The sequence below is a fragment of the Thamnophis elegans genome, chromosome 5 (assembly GCF_009769535.1).
Source record: "Thamnophis elegans isolate rThaEle1 chromosome 5, rThaEle1.pri, whole genome shotgun sequence".
Taxonomy (NCBI): domain Eukaryota; kingdom Metazoa; phylum Chordata; class Lepidosauria; order Squamata; family Colubridae; genus Thamnophis; species Thamnophis elegans.
The window spans coordinates 56,148,983-56,163,496 of NC_045545.1; the positions used below are offsets into that span (position 1 = coordinate 56,148,983).

At 39.3% G+C, this 14,514-nt stretch overlaps 1 protein-coding gene across 3 annotated transcripts in view; it reads left to right on the forward strand.

Moving 5' to 3' along the window:
- The window catches only part of LOC116508918 (zona pellucida sperm-binding protein 3 receptor-like), a 42,862-nt gene that overhangs the window by 27,149 nt on the left and 1,199 nt on the right, over positions 1-14,514 (forward strand). For 2 of the 3 annotated variants that reach the window (XM_032217733.1, XM_032217735.1), the window contains 3 exons: positions 5,138-5,188; positions 6,497-6,526; positions 8,810-8,876. In XM_032217733.1, the coding sequence (XP_032073624.1) occupies positions 5,138-5,188; positions 6,497-6,526; positions 8,810-8,876 (148 nt within the window). Of the gene's footprint in view, positions 1-5,137; positions 5,189-6,496; positions 6,527-8,809; positions 8,877-10,331; positions 10,541-14,514 lie in introns of those variants that run through there. The other variant, XM_032217734.1, reaches the window with a different exon arrangement.

A 14,514-nucleotide genomic window follows, 5' to 3' on the forward strand; every position in this document is an offset into this window, starting at 1 on the left:
TCAGTGACTCAAAAGCACTATCCTTCTGTTTGTTTTGACTTTGTTTATTTCTGGCTATAAAGCTATTTGGATCTTTCTTTCTAGTTTTCATTAACCAGCATAATCATTATATAAATATATATATATCAACAGCTGACAAGTGATAGTAACTCTTGGGATCTGCAGTCTCTCTATGGAAGCTGTGGCAATGTTTGTAGCTTTGCTTTATGTGATTTGTCTACCAAAACTCTGCAAGTAGCTACAAGAATTCAGCTTTCTACTTTCGTACAACACAATTGACAGAATCTCTTTACTGAACCTTAACCTTAAAACCTAAGTACATCTGGAGTCCTGCAAACAAAATCACTTTCCAGGAGGGGGGAATTTAAGGGGGGAAATGTGTCCTAAACCTCTCAAGAAAAATAATAATGGTGGTTCTACACACATCTCTGAAATTATAATATATATCAGCTGGAGTTCTCCATGACAAAACATTTTTGCTCTTCAATTTTACTCTAAAACTATGCCAAATATGAGCTAAACATCATCAATAATACCAACTTTTGTTGTCTTAACTCAGAGGGCATTCAGAGTAGCTGAACAGAGTAGCTGGCATTCCTGGTTTCATTTTTACTGGAAATATTTTATCATTGCTAGGGATTTTTGGACTTCCTTTAAGTCTAGAGTTTCCCAGAAGGCCTAATTTAGAGAGTATTTCTGCATCTTGCTTTTCTTTGATGTTCTAAACATTATCAGCTTTTTCTTCCCCTTAACCTTCCTTCTGCCTTTTTGGTTCCTTTGAGGCTTTAAAGGAGGAAATTCTGTGAGGCACCTTCTTCATCAGCCATCATGAAATCTGACTCAATACAATTATTTTTAATTGTTCCTGTTAACTTCTGCTTTAATTGCTTATACTTTGTATACATTTTAATCTTTTTCTTTTTAAACAGAGAATGCATTATGTCAGTAGGAGAATGTATTTAAATAATTATAACAAAAACAACAACATGAAAGTTTTGGAAACGTACAAGAGAATAAAGGCCAATTTAAATGTAGCATGAATTGATTACAAAAAGGCATTCAACTCTCTGCCACATGACTGGATAATCAAGTGCTTAGAAATAACAGGACTCAGTAGAAACACTAGAAGCTTTGTGCAAAGATCAGTGGCACAATGAAAGACACAGTTGCAGGTCAATGGTGAGAGATTGGGAGAGGTTAATATCGAGAGGAATATTTCAAGGAGATTCACTACCACCACTACTATATATCATTGCACTATTTCCTCTATCAACAATATTGAATAACTTAGCCCATGATTATCATTTATTGCATCAAAAACATCTGCAAGACTATCCCACCCCCTTTAGATGGATGATCTGGATAAATGGAAAAACACATCTGAAATAGAATCTCTGCTGAACACTGCAATGGAATTTTGACTGGCCAAATATGCCACACTCACCATTAAAAAGAGCCGAGGTGGTTAGAGTGCAGTACTGCAGGCCACTTCAGCTGACTGCTATCTGCAGTTCGGAAGTTCAAATCTCACAGGCTCAAGGTTGACTCAGCCTTCCATCATTCCGAGGTGGGTGAAATGAGGACCCAGACTCTGGGGGCAATATGCTGACTCTCTAAACCACTTAGAGAGGGCTGAAAGCCCTATGAAGCGGTATATAAGTCTAACTGCTATTGCTATTAAAAGGAAAAATAGAAAAAAACTGAATGAATCAAAGTTCCCTATGAAAATAACATCAAGAATCTGGATGAAGATGATGAGTACAAATACTTGGGTATCCTTCAAGCTGACTACATCAAGCACACTGGTGTAAAAACAAATAGAGGTGAAAATATCGAGAGTGAAGATCTTAAAGTCCAAACTCAGTGGAGGAAATACCATCAAGACAATTAACACCTGGGCAATTCTAGTCATTACATACAAAGCGCGAATGATGAACTGGACTCAAGCAGAACTAAAAGCAATGGATGGAAAGACCAGAAAAATAATGACAGTAAATTATGCCCTTCATCTTCACAGTGACATTGACATACTCTTAACTACCAAGATAAACAGGTGGGCATGGAATGTTGCAAGTGCATCAGATGATTGAAAAGGGCTTTGGAAGAATATCTGAAGGACAGTGAAGAAGATGCACAGAAATTAGTATACCAGGAAAGCTTACAGAATACTGGAGAGACCAAACTGGCCTACAAAAAAAGACCAAATGAAGAACAGAATGGAGGCATGGGAAGACAATACAATACATTAAAAAATAGCAGGGAAAGCAGATAATAAAAAGACCTGGCAACCGCTAAGAGCAGGAAAGTTTAAGAAAGAGACCAAGGGACTAATTCTGGCTGCACAAAACCAAGCCTTAAAAACAAATGCATACAAAACCAGAATTGAGAAGACAGCAATAGATAGTAAGTGCTGCCTATGCAAAGAAGCTGAAGAAACAGTAAATCACTCTGTAAGCTGCTGCAAGAAGATCACACAGACTGGCTACAAGCAACGGCATGATAAAGTAGCAACAATGGTGCCCTGGAAAATCTGCAAGAAATATTATTTGCCTGCAAGCAAGAACGGATGGAACCGTAAAATAGAGAAAACCATTCAAAATGAAGAAGCCAAATTGCTGTGGGACTTTAGAATTCAAACAGAGAGGCCCCTGACACATAACACCCAGATTTAACAATTGTCAATAAAAAAGACAATAATGTTTGGATAGTGGACGTGGCAGTATCTTAAGACAGCAGAATAAAAGAGAAAGAACTAAAGAAAATAACTAAATACAAAGACCTACAAATAGAAATAGAATGACTATGGCAAAAACAAGCAAAAGTAGTTCCAATCATAGTAGAGGCCTTGGGTGCAATCCCAAAACAGCTGGAACACCACTTGAACACCATTGGCATTCACAGTTTCATCATCAGTCAATTACAAAAGGCAGCTTTACTCTTTCTTGAAAGCGCTTGGAACTGAGGAAAAGAATGGAGGGGACGGGGGGTGCGGAGAAGAAGAAGTGAGCTGAGCTATCATCAGGGCTGCTGAAGCTTGCGAGGGAGATCTTGAAGCGGGGGATCCCAGGGCTGTGGATCTGGTGTTCTGGGATCAGCGGCCACGAGGGATTGGCGAGGATGTCTCGCGCTTTTTTCCTCTGAACTGGGTTTGATTCCCAGCACACCTCTTGATCGTCTGAAGAGAATGTGATCCAAAAAGGAAAGGAAAGTGTCTGAATTAGGACAGGCAAAGACGAGAATTCCCGCTTGAGGGAAACCCGGTGGGTTTAAATTGAAGTTCTCCTGTTCTTTGTGGCAGCTGCCCTCAATTAGGGATCCCATCTAATTCAAGAGATCTTAATCCATTAATTGGCCATTTTTCTGGGATAATTGATCCCTGGGCCCCAACAACACTGTCAAGCGCTGTCAAGAAAGAGGCTTTTGGCCGCTCCAGTGGTATGTCCACCATTAAAATGGCCAATTAATGGATTAAGATATTTTGAATTAGATGGGATGCCTAATTGAGGGCAGCTGCCACGAAGAATAGGCGAACTTCAATTTAAACCCACCGGGTTTCCCTCAAGCGGGAATTCTCGTCTTTGCCTGTCCTAATTCAGACACTTTCCTTTCCTTTTTGGATCACATTCTCTTCAGCCGATCAAGAGGCGTGCTGGGACTCAAACCCAGTTTGGGGCTGAGGAAAAAAGTGCCGGTCATCCTTGCCAATCCCTCGTGGACGCTGATCCCAGAATCACCAGATCAAAGCCCCGCTTCCGCAGCCCTGGGATCCTCCGCTTCAAGATCTCCCTCGCAAGCTTCAGCAGCCCCAATGACAGCTCGGCACGCTTCTTCTTCTCCGCACGCCCACCCTCCCCTCCATTCTTTTCCTCAGTTGCCACGCCCCGGCAGGTCCACAGAAGTTCCTCGCCTAGTTAAGCGCGCCTTAGATCCCAGCCTCAGGGCATCTTTCCGCGATTGGCAAAGCTCCTCCTCTCCCCACAAAAGGCAGCCTCGCTACTGCCTCTCTTTATTCCCTTTGCCCGCTGTCAGTTAGGAACAAAGCCCATGGTGGGGAAGCTCCTTGTTTGTCTGTCTGGGATTCTTTGGGTGTGTTTGTGTGTGTGTGTATGGCGGACATACCACCGGGAGCAGCCAAAAGCCTATTTCTTGACAGCAGCCAAAAGCTGCTTTCTTTCTTTTTGTCTCACCAGCCATAAACCTCACTGCATGTCACTGAACTATAAAAATAATTATTAAATGTGTATGCAACCCAATTCTCAATAATTAGGCAGTTCACAACAATCAAAAATATGGGAGAAACAAAGAGGTTCTTTTTTTCCTCTGACTTAGGAAACACGATAACACAATGTATGCATGGATATCTGTGGTTATATGTCTTTACAGATGATGATGTGTTTTAACTTTCTAAGTATCACTAATATAGTGTTCTTTTGCACATTCTTTGGTTGGCACGACGAATATTGCTTTATATTTGTACCTGTTTTCTGTTTTACATCCAATTTCTGCCTCGTCTATGAAGTGCATGTTGTATTGTGACATGTAACTTGGAATGTGAATTCCAGTGTAGACTGTTGTTTCTTGTAAAAAAAGTTGTGAAACCCTTTTAAAAAAGTATATACATCAGCAGTCTCCAAGCTTTCAGGCTCGGTGGACCCGTTTTCAAAAAAGAAAGGCAAATTTAAAATTTTGATAAACTGCTGTGTATACTGGGGTCCCTACCCCTCGCCCCACAGCTCAGTTCTAGACCATAGCCAATTCAGAACAGGGCTGCAGAAGGTGTGGGTGAACATGTGCATGCACGCAAAGCTGCATTTGTGAAAGCAGCGTGCATTCCCTCTCACCACCATTGCCTCCACTGGTCCACCATGCCTTGGGTTTTGTGTTGATATGTTTTCTTTGCTTAGTTCTGACTAAGCTAGATCCTGTTAATATACTGATTGAGTTTACTCTTGCAGAATTTTATTTATAACGTATGTTAATATATATTATTATATTTTATTGTATTGTGTTGTATTATATTATATTATATTATTATTATATTTATTTATTATATTATATATTTATTATATTATATTATATATTTATTATATTTATTATATTATATTATATTAGTTTAAACCTCTTTCTTTTCTTATAGCAACTGCAGTGCCCCCAACTACAACTCAAACAACAACCAAGGAAGGATCAGGTAAAACCCCAAAGTATTGATGATGGAAAGTAATTATTTAGACTAACTTTTGCATTTCTATAAGAGGTCACTTTTGTTTTTTTGTTCTGAAATAATTTTCTCTAAATTCTCTGAAATATGAGAGATAGAAGAGAGGGAGGGATATTATGAATTATTCAGGAATCCTTTTTTAAATATTTCTGGCCAATTTCATACTAATGTATTTCAAAATTTCTTGTACAGTCCTATACTTCAAAATATATGTGCAATATTGTACTTAAAGTCCTGAAATATTTTTGGAATCTCTGTGAAAGATAATAAATTAACAAATTACATAATTCAGTCACCTTCAAATGAATTTTAATTCCATGTTTCCCTGAAAATACAACCTACCCTGAAAGTAAGTCCTAGCTTGATTTTACATGTGCATCCAATATAAGCCCTACCTCAAAAATAAGCCCTAATTAAGAACCCCACCCACTCCAGGGTATAAGGGGAAAAAATTAAGCTGGAGTGGGGAATGGAGCTACCCTACTACTTACCTGCGAACAGTTGCAGTCAGGCCTCGCACACCCGGCCTCGCACCCCCGACACCTGCCTTGCTGGCCCATTTCTTCTGCAGCTGGCAAGGGCGATAAGTCTTTCCTAAAAGCCTCTGCAACCGATAACAGAGCTCTGGATCAATCCATAGCTCTGTTATTGGCTGCAGAGACTTTCAGGAAAGGCCTGCCGGCTGCAGAAAAAGTTCCTGAAGGCCTCTGACAACGAATAGGAGGCAGGGGCAACACATGCAAGTGTCATCTCCCCCTCAAAATAAGACCTAGTTCCTTTTTTGGTGGCAAAAAAAAATATAAGACAGGATCTTATTTTCGAGAAAACACTGTAATTCAGTAATTCAAATTCAGACACCTTCTTTTAGAACATCAATATCTTACCCTTTTTTAGGTGTGTGTGTGTGTGTGTGTGTGTCTATGCAAAACTGAAAAAGTGGGAAAGATGTTGAAGTTCTAAATGAAACTAAATCTATCAGAACAGTATTGATGAATGAAAATATAGACAATAGAAGGATACGGCAAGTAGTGAAATTTATTGGCATAATTAGCTTAATCATTTTAATTATCATATTTTATCTTTTTTATTTATTTTGCTTTATATTTTTTACTTTTTATGTGCTTTGAGTAAATTTGTTTACCCAAAAAGGGAATAACATGGATTTACTGTTCATGTATATTAAAATAGTGGAAAACTAAAGAAATGTTTTCTTTCACTTTTACTAAATATGTTCAAGTTTTTGATCACGTTACTTCTTTGGATTCTCTTATCTTTTAGGATCTGGCACTGCTATTGGAATTGCTATAGGTAAGTTCTTACAGACTGAATTACTGTGGTTGCATTTAATGTTTGACAGAAATGAACACAGACTATTTAGTACACAATTCCTCTCTTTTTGTCTTTAGAAGGGGTAATGACTCCCACCCCTTCTTATAAGGCAAGATCTTTTTCTGCCGTCACAATTTTTCCCATGCTTTGGCTATTTTTAAATATTTTGTTTCCTGTGTTTGTTTGTTAGTTAAACTCATGGGAGAGTACTTCAACTTGAAAAATTATTTTGGTTACACAATTTTTTTTTTCTTTCTCTTTATGTCCGAGTCATTTTTATAGCTGGAATCTCTTTAAAGACAGAAAAAAAAATATGGTTGTTCCAGAAATCAGTCATTCCAAAAGGAAACCTGTTTTTGTCATCCCTCTCTCCCTCCTCCCCCCCCTTCAAAAAGGGAACAAGTCCAGGTTCATATTAAGCTTATTATTTAAGGTATCTTTTTTCAGATGAATACTCTATTACCTCAATTCTCATGGATCACAGGGGGCTGCAAATATTAAAATAGCAAAATACACCTTTTTAAGATTTCATAAATATATAGCAAATATTAGCATATAAGAAAATTATACCATTTACATATATTTATATGCACGCATATGCATATGCACACATGCATACACACACATGTGTCTATACAGTAATCAATTTCCAAAGTCCTTCTGGAAAAATCAGTTTTTATTATTTTTGAAAACGTTAAGTTGCAAGCCATTTTTGATTGGGGACAAGCTGTCCCTCAGTGAATGGCCACTGAAAATATCTCTTATTGACATATCTTCCATTGCAACTGCTGTTTGGTAGGGATCTTCCATGGATACTGACTCCATATCCAAGAGGGATGGGCAGGAACAATTTGGGAAAAGTGCAATGGGCAGGAACAATAAAAGGAAAGTAATTTGTTAGCTACCCAGCCCCACACCATAGAGGGTCTTAAAGAAACTGAAACTTTTATTTACTCTAGGAAACACATTGGCACAGAATAGAAGTTCACACTTTTTCTTTTCTCTGCTTCTGTCATCAATATTAACAGTAATAATTTACTATTTATGATGATGGGCTAGCTTAAGCCTTTTCCGGTTTTATTATAAATGTAGCACATACCTTATTATTGAATTAAATTGGATACCAGGAAAGTGAGAAAATATTAAAGGTACAATCCTTGACACTACCTTTATTTATCTATTTCTGGTTTGGTTTATTCTTGTGCAGTGTGACTGTTTGCCACTCATTGGTGTAATTAGTTTTGGTTTTTTTGCCATTTATCAATACCTTCGTTGCATTTGACATTTTTTTCTATGAAGATTCTTGTCAGGGTTCCAAGTAACAGCCTGAATGAAATCAAAGCCCCGAGGCTTCCTCAAAGTATAGATTTATTAGGCATATCATATTGGCATGGCTGGTGAAAACTCGACTCTTGAGTTTCTCTGGGTTTTCCCCACCCAACTAAAAACCCAAAGTTCTTCCCCCCATTACACACAACCATCACGTGCCCCAATCATGTCACAATCCCAAACCTGGATAACTCCCATCCACGCCCCACCAGATGCTGGCGAGTGTCCTTGATTCCCAGAAGGAAGAATGTTATTTTGGCTACATAGTTCCCCAGCTATCTCTACTCCACCACCACCCCCTTTCCCCATTCCAAGATGGCTTCAAGGTTGACAATTCTCTTGAATGTTAAACTTCAGATTCTGTTCAGAATATGTACAAGCATAAAGCAGCAGCTATATACAACTAAAGCAACTTCGTCTGATTCCAGGAATGCTTAGCAGAATCTGAAGCTTCCTTTCTGCAGTCACATGAACTCAGATTTTTTAAAAATGTAGAAGTTTAATTAATCTCATATGCATGCTGCAAATGTGCTTCCGTGTATTCCGAAACATCTTTTTAAAGCAATTCAAATCTCTATTTTTTTTTTCTGCAGTCAGATGTTTTTACATACATAAGGGAATGCACCAAATGTCAGTCCCCCAAAGGCCAATCAGAATATATTTCATTTATTTATTTTCAGAGAAAATGTTACTAAGTGTTCAAAGGTAATGCAGCAAATAAGGAAATGTTGAAAAAAATGGCCACTCATTCAAACACGTAATGTAATTTCTATACGAAATTGTCTGTGGTTCCTGACTTTTGGTATCCGCTGTATATACAATGTGACGTGGGCAAGGTGGTCTGAAACATACTTTGAAAGTATTGGCATGAGTGTGTATGTGATGATTGGTATAATTTTGAATTTGAAGTTATCACATTTTTTTCCCTTCAAGGAGCTGTCATTGCCGTTTTAGTTCTGGCTGGTTTAATTTTTGCAGCTGTGAAATACTGTTTCCGGGGGTGAGTCAGCCCAAGATATGCTGTCTCTGATTCTTTCTAGCTTCTTCGTAGCTGCATGAGCAGCCATCTCTAACTTGCCAGTTCCGTCTCTAAAAACTATAATTTTCTTATAAATGTGCTTTGTGTCCAGAAGCTTTGTGTGCTCAAACAATTGCAAAGATCTGCAGCACAGGAGGAAGAAGAACAAAACATTATAGTTTGTCTAGAATGGCTAATCTGAATTTAATCACATCTCCAGCACTGGTGTTCTGGAGTGACAGAGCTGATCTGTCTCTATTTCTGTTCGCTACTTGTTTAATTGCAGACTTGGCAATGTTTGTTGAAAAAAGGAAGAGTATTCATATTGCCCTGGTCTGCTAATATCAGAAATTTTTGTCTTTGACTTCCTGGTACCCTAATGGAATGGAATCATGGGAATGGTTCTATGCGAAATTTGTATTGTCCTTTAGGAACAGCTTTTGGTCTACTTGCAACTTTGGCATCTTTCTAGACAGATTACAATGGAAATTTTGTCTTGTATGTTGCTTGCTTTCTGTCTCTATGCAGGAGTATTGTTTTTGGTAGAGCATTATTAACTTTATTTTCCGATCATTCATATCTAGTTATAGGATGTTATAAGCACTAATTTAGATTTGTTCATAAATTGATTTTCAAATCAGTTTTCTTAACCACAGGTACTTTGAGCAGTAATGCTTTAATCACTATCATTACATGTGCTCATTTTTACTTTTAAAGAATATATAGATGTACTCTTTTAATAGAGTATTAATATATATTTTTGAGAGTTAGTAGACTTAACACTTGTGCAAATTATAGGAAGCTGTAATGTGATGCTTTGCAAAAAATGACTGAACTTTCTATTTTCTAGCATTTATGAAATACTGTCTTATTGCTTAAGATTAATAAATCCTCGATCTTTCCTTCTTGAATCTGTTCATTTTTCTAATTTCTAATTGAATATTATCTGTCTTCCCATATATGTCTTTTAGGCCACAACAGGCTAATTAAGTCTTTATTTTACTAAAATATTCTTTAAATAACCAATTTTCTGTTTTCAGATTTTCTATTAGCATCATGCAATTTGCTATGTTGTTTTGCAGGGGAGGCGGTCTTCATATATGAAGATGAGTGAACTGATTTAAACATGCACCCAGGAAATGCCTGTTTTCTCAATTGATTTGATTTTGCTTTCTTTGCCTTCTTCCCTTTTTTATAAAATTAACTCATGTACATTGTACAGTTTGATTCCTGATCAAATGCTTTGAATAACTTGAAGCCAAAAACATCCTTCTGAATAATGTATATTTTAAAACAGCTCTTATTCCAGAGACTTACAGCTCCCCACTTTCTCCCTCCCTTCCCCTTCTTGAGCGCCTCAGACTTCATTTAGGAAATTATTCCTTTTGCTTTAATTAACTGTAACATTAAAAGTGCTGAAATGTTGTTTATTTTTAGGTTTTATGTTTTAGCTGCAGGATAACATGAAAAACCATTCTTCAATCAAATTTATATCATCCACTGAAGGCTGGAAATATATATCTTATTTATTGTTATAGTAAATAGCAGTGATTTTATATTGCTAAATACACTCCTATGTTGTGACTCAGCAGAAGCTTGCTGTGAGTTGCGTCGGGATGCAGGAATAATGAGCAGCTGTTGCTCGTTAGGGTCTTCTCCTGCAGATAAAAGACGGATGGTGCCACGCCTTATTTGCAGAAGTCAACGTCGTTCATCGTTCGTGGTTCATCATTTGTTTGTTCGTGAGTTCAGTTTCGTGATTCAAAGAGGCACTTGGATAAGTGCTTTGCTTTCTGTAAACCTGATTCAAAGAGGCAGTTAGATAAGTGATTTGCTTTATGTAAACCTGGTTTGCTGTAAGAGTTTTTATTTTTGCATTTGCTGGGTAACTTTTTGCCAGAGACTTTATCTACGTTTATTTTTGGACTCGCAGCCAGCTTGAGTCAGGACTGATAAAGACATTTCCTTTGAAGTTCGGTCTGACTGTCATTTGTGAACAAGCAAGGAGGGGGGTCAGAACAGTTTGACTTCTGCCACTCTACAAACCTCCATTTATTTAATTATGGAGCAATTACATGCTGAAAACAGGCAACTGGCCCAACAGATAGCGGTATTGGTGGACCAAATTGCTCAGCTGCAGAGCCTCAAAAAAAACCCAGCCAAGCAGGAAGTGCCCAATAGCCAGGCCAGATAAATTTGATGGGAGTGAGGCCATGTTTGCTGCGTTTCTGGGACAATGCCAGCTGTTCCTGAGTTTGAGAGCGGATGACTTCCCCACTGACCGGAAGAAGGTGGGATTTATTATCAGTTTGCTCTCAGGCACAGCTGCCCGTTGGGCTACCCCCTTGTTAACTCAGCCAAGCCCTTTGTTGGATGACTTCCAGGGTTTTTGTCAATACTTTAAATGGATGTTTGAGGATCCTATTAAGGGGGAAACATCAACTAGACGTCTGAAGTCACTGCAGCAGGGGAGTGGTTCATTGCAAGACTATGTCAGTGAATTCAGGCTGTGTGGCCAGGATTCAACGTGGAATGAACCAGCTCTAATGGACACTTTCCAAGATGGATTGTCTGTGGCCTTGCAGGATGGACTGGCGAGGGTGGACAGGCCACCGACGTTCGACGTGTTGGTCCACTTGTGCCTCCGGATAGACGCCCGGCTGCAGAGGCAAAGGCCTCACCGTGCATTCCAGGAGACCACCAGCATGCCAGTTCAGCAAGAAACTGCAGTGGACTGGGATGAGCCCATGGAGTTGGGTGCTGTCAGACCTTGAGTGTCACGTACAGAGATGGACAGACGACGTGCTGAGGGATTGTGCTTCTACTGTGGGGATCTTGGACACCTGGTGGGGAGTTGCCCCAAGAAGAATAGAAGGGTTGTGCGGACTGTGGCCGTCCCTCAGCAAACGAACTATCGTGTCAGACAACCGGCCTGTTTGTGCGGCTGTAATACCCCGTTCACACAATGTAGCGTGCATTCGTGGGGTGTGGAATCCCAGGGCGGATGCCCTGCCTAGGAAATCGGAGAACTCTGACCCTGCGAACTTGCTTCCATCTTGGACTGTTCTACCCGTTGCATCCTGCGCTGCCGTTTATCATCCCGTGAGCATACAGTTTCTGATACAGGATGCGCAGCGGGGTGACGAATGGATGGAGCGCTGAAAGGCGGAAGTAGGGCCGGCTTCCCCATGGAATTTGGGTTCAGTTCAGTTTCGTGATTCAAAGAGGCACTTGGATAAGTGCTTTGCTTTCTGTAAACCTGGTTTGCTGTAAGAGTTTTTGTTTTTGCATTTGCTGTGTAACTTTTTGCCAGAGACTTTATCTACATTTATTTTTGCACTCGCAGCCAGCTTGAGCCAGGACTGATAGACATTTCCTTTGAAGTTGGGTCTGACTGTCGTTTGTGAACAAGCAAGGAGGGGGGGGTCAGAACACTCCTGGATGCAAAAGGACTCCCTAGCCATAGCCACTCCATTTTACTAGGATTCAGCCGAAGTTTGTTGTGTCTCATCCAGGCCCCCACAGCCTCCAGGTTCCATGAAAGAACATCCATAGCATCACTCACTTAATCCGTGATGGAGATGTACCACTGGATATCAGCAGCATACTGATGATACCTTATCCCATGGTGACAGATGATGTCACCCAGGGCTTTCATCTAGATCAGCAGCGTCAAACACGTGTCATCACATCACGTGATGTATTGTGACATTTGTCCCCTTCACTAAAATGGGGGTGAGCGTGGCCAGCATATGACGTATCCGGCCCATGGGCTGTGAGTTTGACACCCCTGATATAGATGTTAAAAAGTAGTAGAGAGAATAACTAGCATGGACAAGAAGTGGACTTCCTGCTCCCTATCAACGTTGATTTAGAGCAGCCTTGGAGGAAGGCAGTGAACCAACCCAGAACTGTGTAACCCATCCCCAACTCCCTAAGTCAGCCCAAAACAATTCCATGGTCAATGGTATTAAAAACTGCCCAGAGATCAAGAAGAATAAGGATGGATGTAGCACTTCCATCCCTCTTTCACTAGAGGTCATCCATGAGTGTAACCAATTTTGTTCCATATTCAGGTCTAAAACCTGATTGAAAAGGGTTCAGATAATCTGTTTTTTTCCAGGATCCTTTGGAGCTGTAACCACCTGATTGCTGGGGTTTAACAATGGCTCGTTGAGGGAGTCACACCAGCATTTTACATTCAACATGTATGTTCTGCTGCAACATCTGCATAAAACCCAAAGACTATCACAACTATCTTCAGTTGCTAATGGCATTGTTTGTTCTTTACTCCTTCTTTAGAGGAGGAAGCGGAATGGCCCATATCTTATCTCAAAAAGCAGTATCTTAGCACAGGTGGAAAGAAATCTTTGAAATTATTTACGAAACAGCCTTAATAAGCTCTTTGTCAATTAGGATCAGAGATTTTTCTTGTAATTTCCAAGATTCTGTATCTGTACTAGGCTAGCATTAAAGTTATTTTACTGAAATCTCTTTAAAGATAATCTTTTGAAGATAAATTACTAACACATGCCAGGGTACATACTTGAAAAATGCAAATATATCGTGTAGCTAATAAGTTTATGGATTATATGCATTATCATACAATGTCCTCATTGTTAAATAAGTATCTCACATTACCATTAAGAGTACTGTTTGCCTGCATTGGGATGCAGGCAAAAGTAAAGATAAGAAATATGTTTTCTAAAAAAATGTGTCATGGTTCCAACTATAGTTCTTGGAATTGCATATGCATTTAAACATTTTACTGGTCTGTTTTCATAATTCTGAGCATAGAATATGGATTTTGTTGCCTGCTGGATCTTTATAGTAATATTCATTTTCTTTTTAATCTAGCAGTCCAAATATAATGAAAAATTGAGATTGAAAATGTGCTGGACCCAATTGGAAAGGCAGTTGGCCAATAGCTCAGAAGATTGTAGTTTGCTCCATTCTTAAGCCTGTTTTTTCCTGGTCACATGACCTAGGGCAGAACTGCTATTAAGAGATTGGAAAGATTTCCAGAAGCCATGCTCTCATGTCAAGCTTGGCATTAGTGATGCACTAAGCATGTCAATCAACTCCAACATAAATTTAATCACTAATGGGATTCTCTCTTATTGCTCCCTCCTAGTTTACAGGTGATGCAGTTTATATATATCTCAGTATATATCTCAGTACGTACGTGTACACACACACACACACACACATATACACACACACACACACATATATATATATATATATATACACTGAGATAACCAGTGCTAAATGTACCATGTTTCCCTGAAAATATGACAGAAATAAGTGCTTGGCCTTATTTTCGGTAAGGTCTTATTATTTTTGAGGTGCAGGAGGTGACAAGCGTGGCTACCTCATGGCTGCTGCTGTGTTGCAGTATTTTTGGGGAGGGTTATTTTCAGGGGAGGGCTTATTTTAGCGCATGCACTCAAAAGCCCAATTGTGCTTATTATCCGGGGAGGTCTTATTTTGGGGGAAACAGGGTAGATAAAGCTTCGTTTTGACTGCACACGTTGATTTGTGAGATTTCAGCATTGACACCACACACCTTCCCTATGGATACAAAAAAGGTTCTGATTTGTGATTCCACAGCAATTAT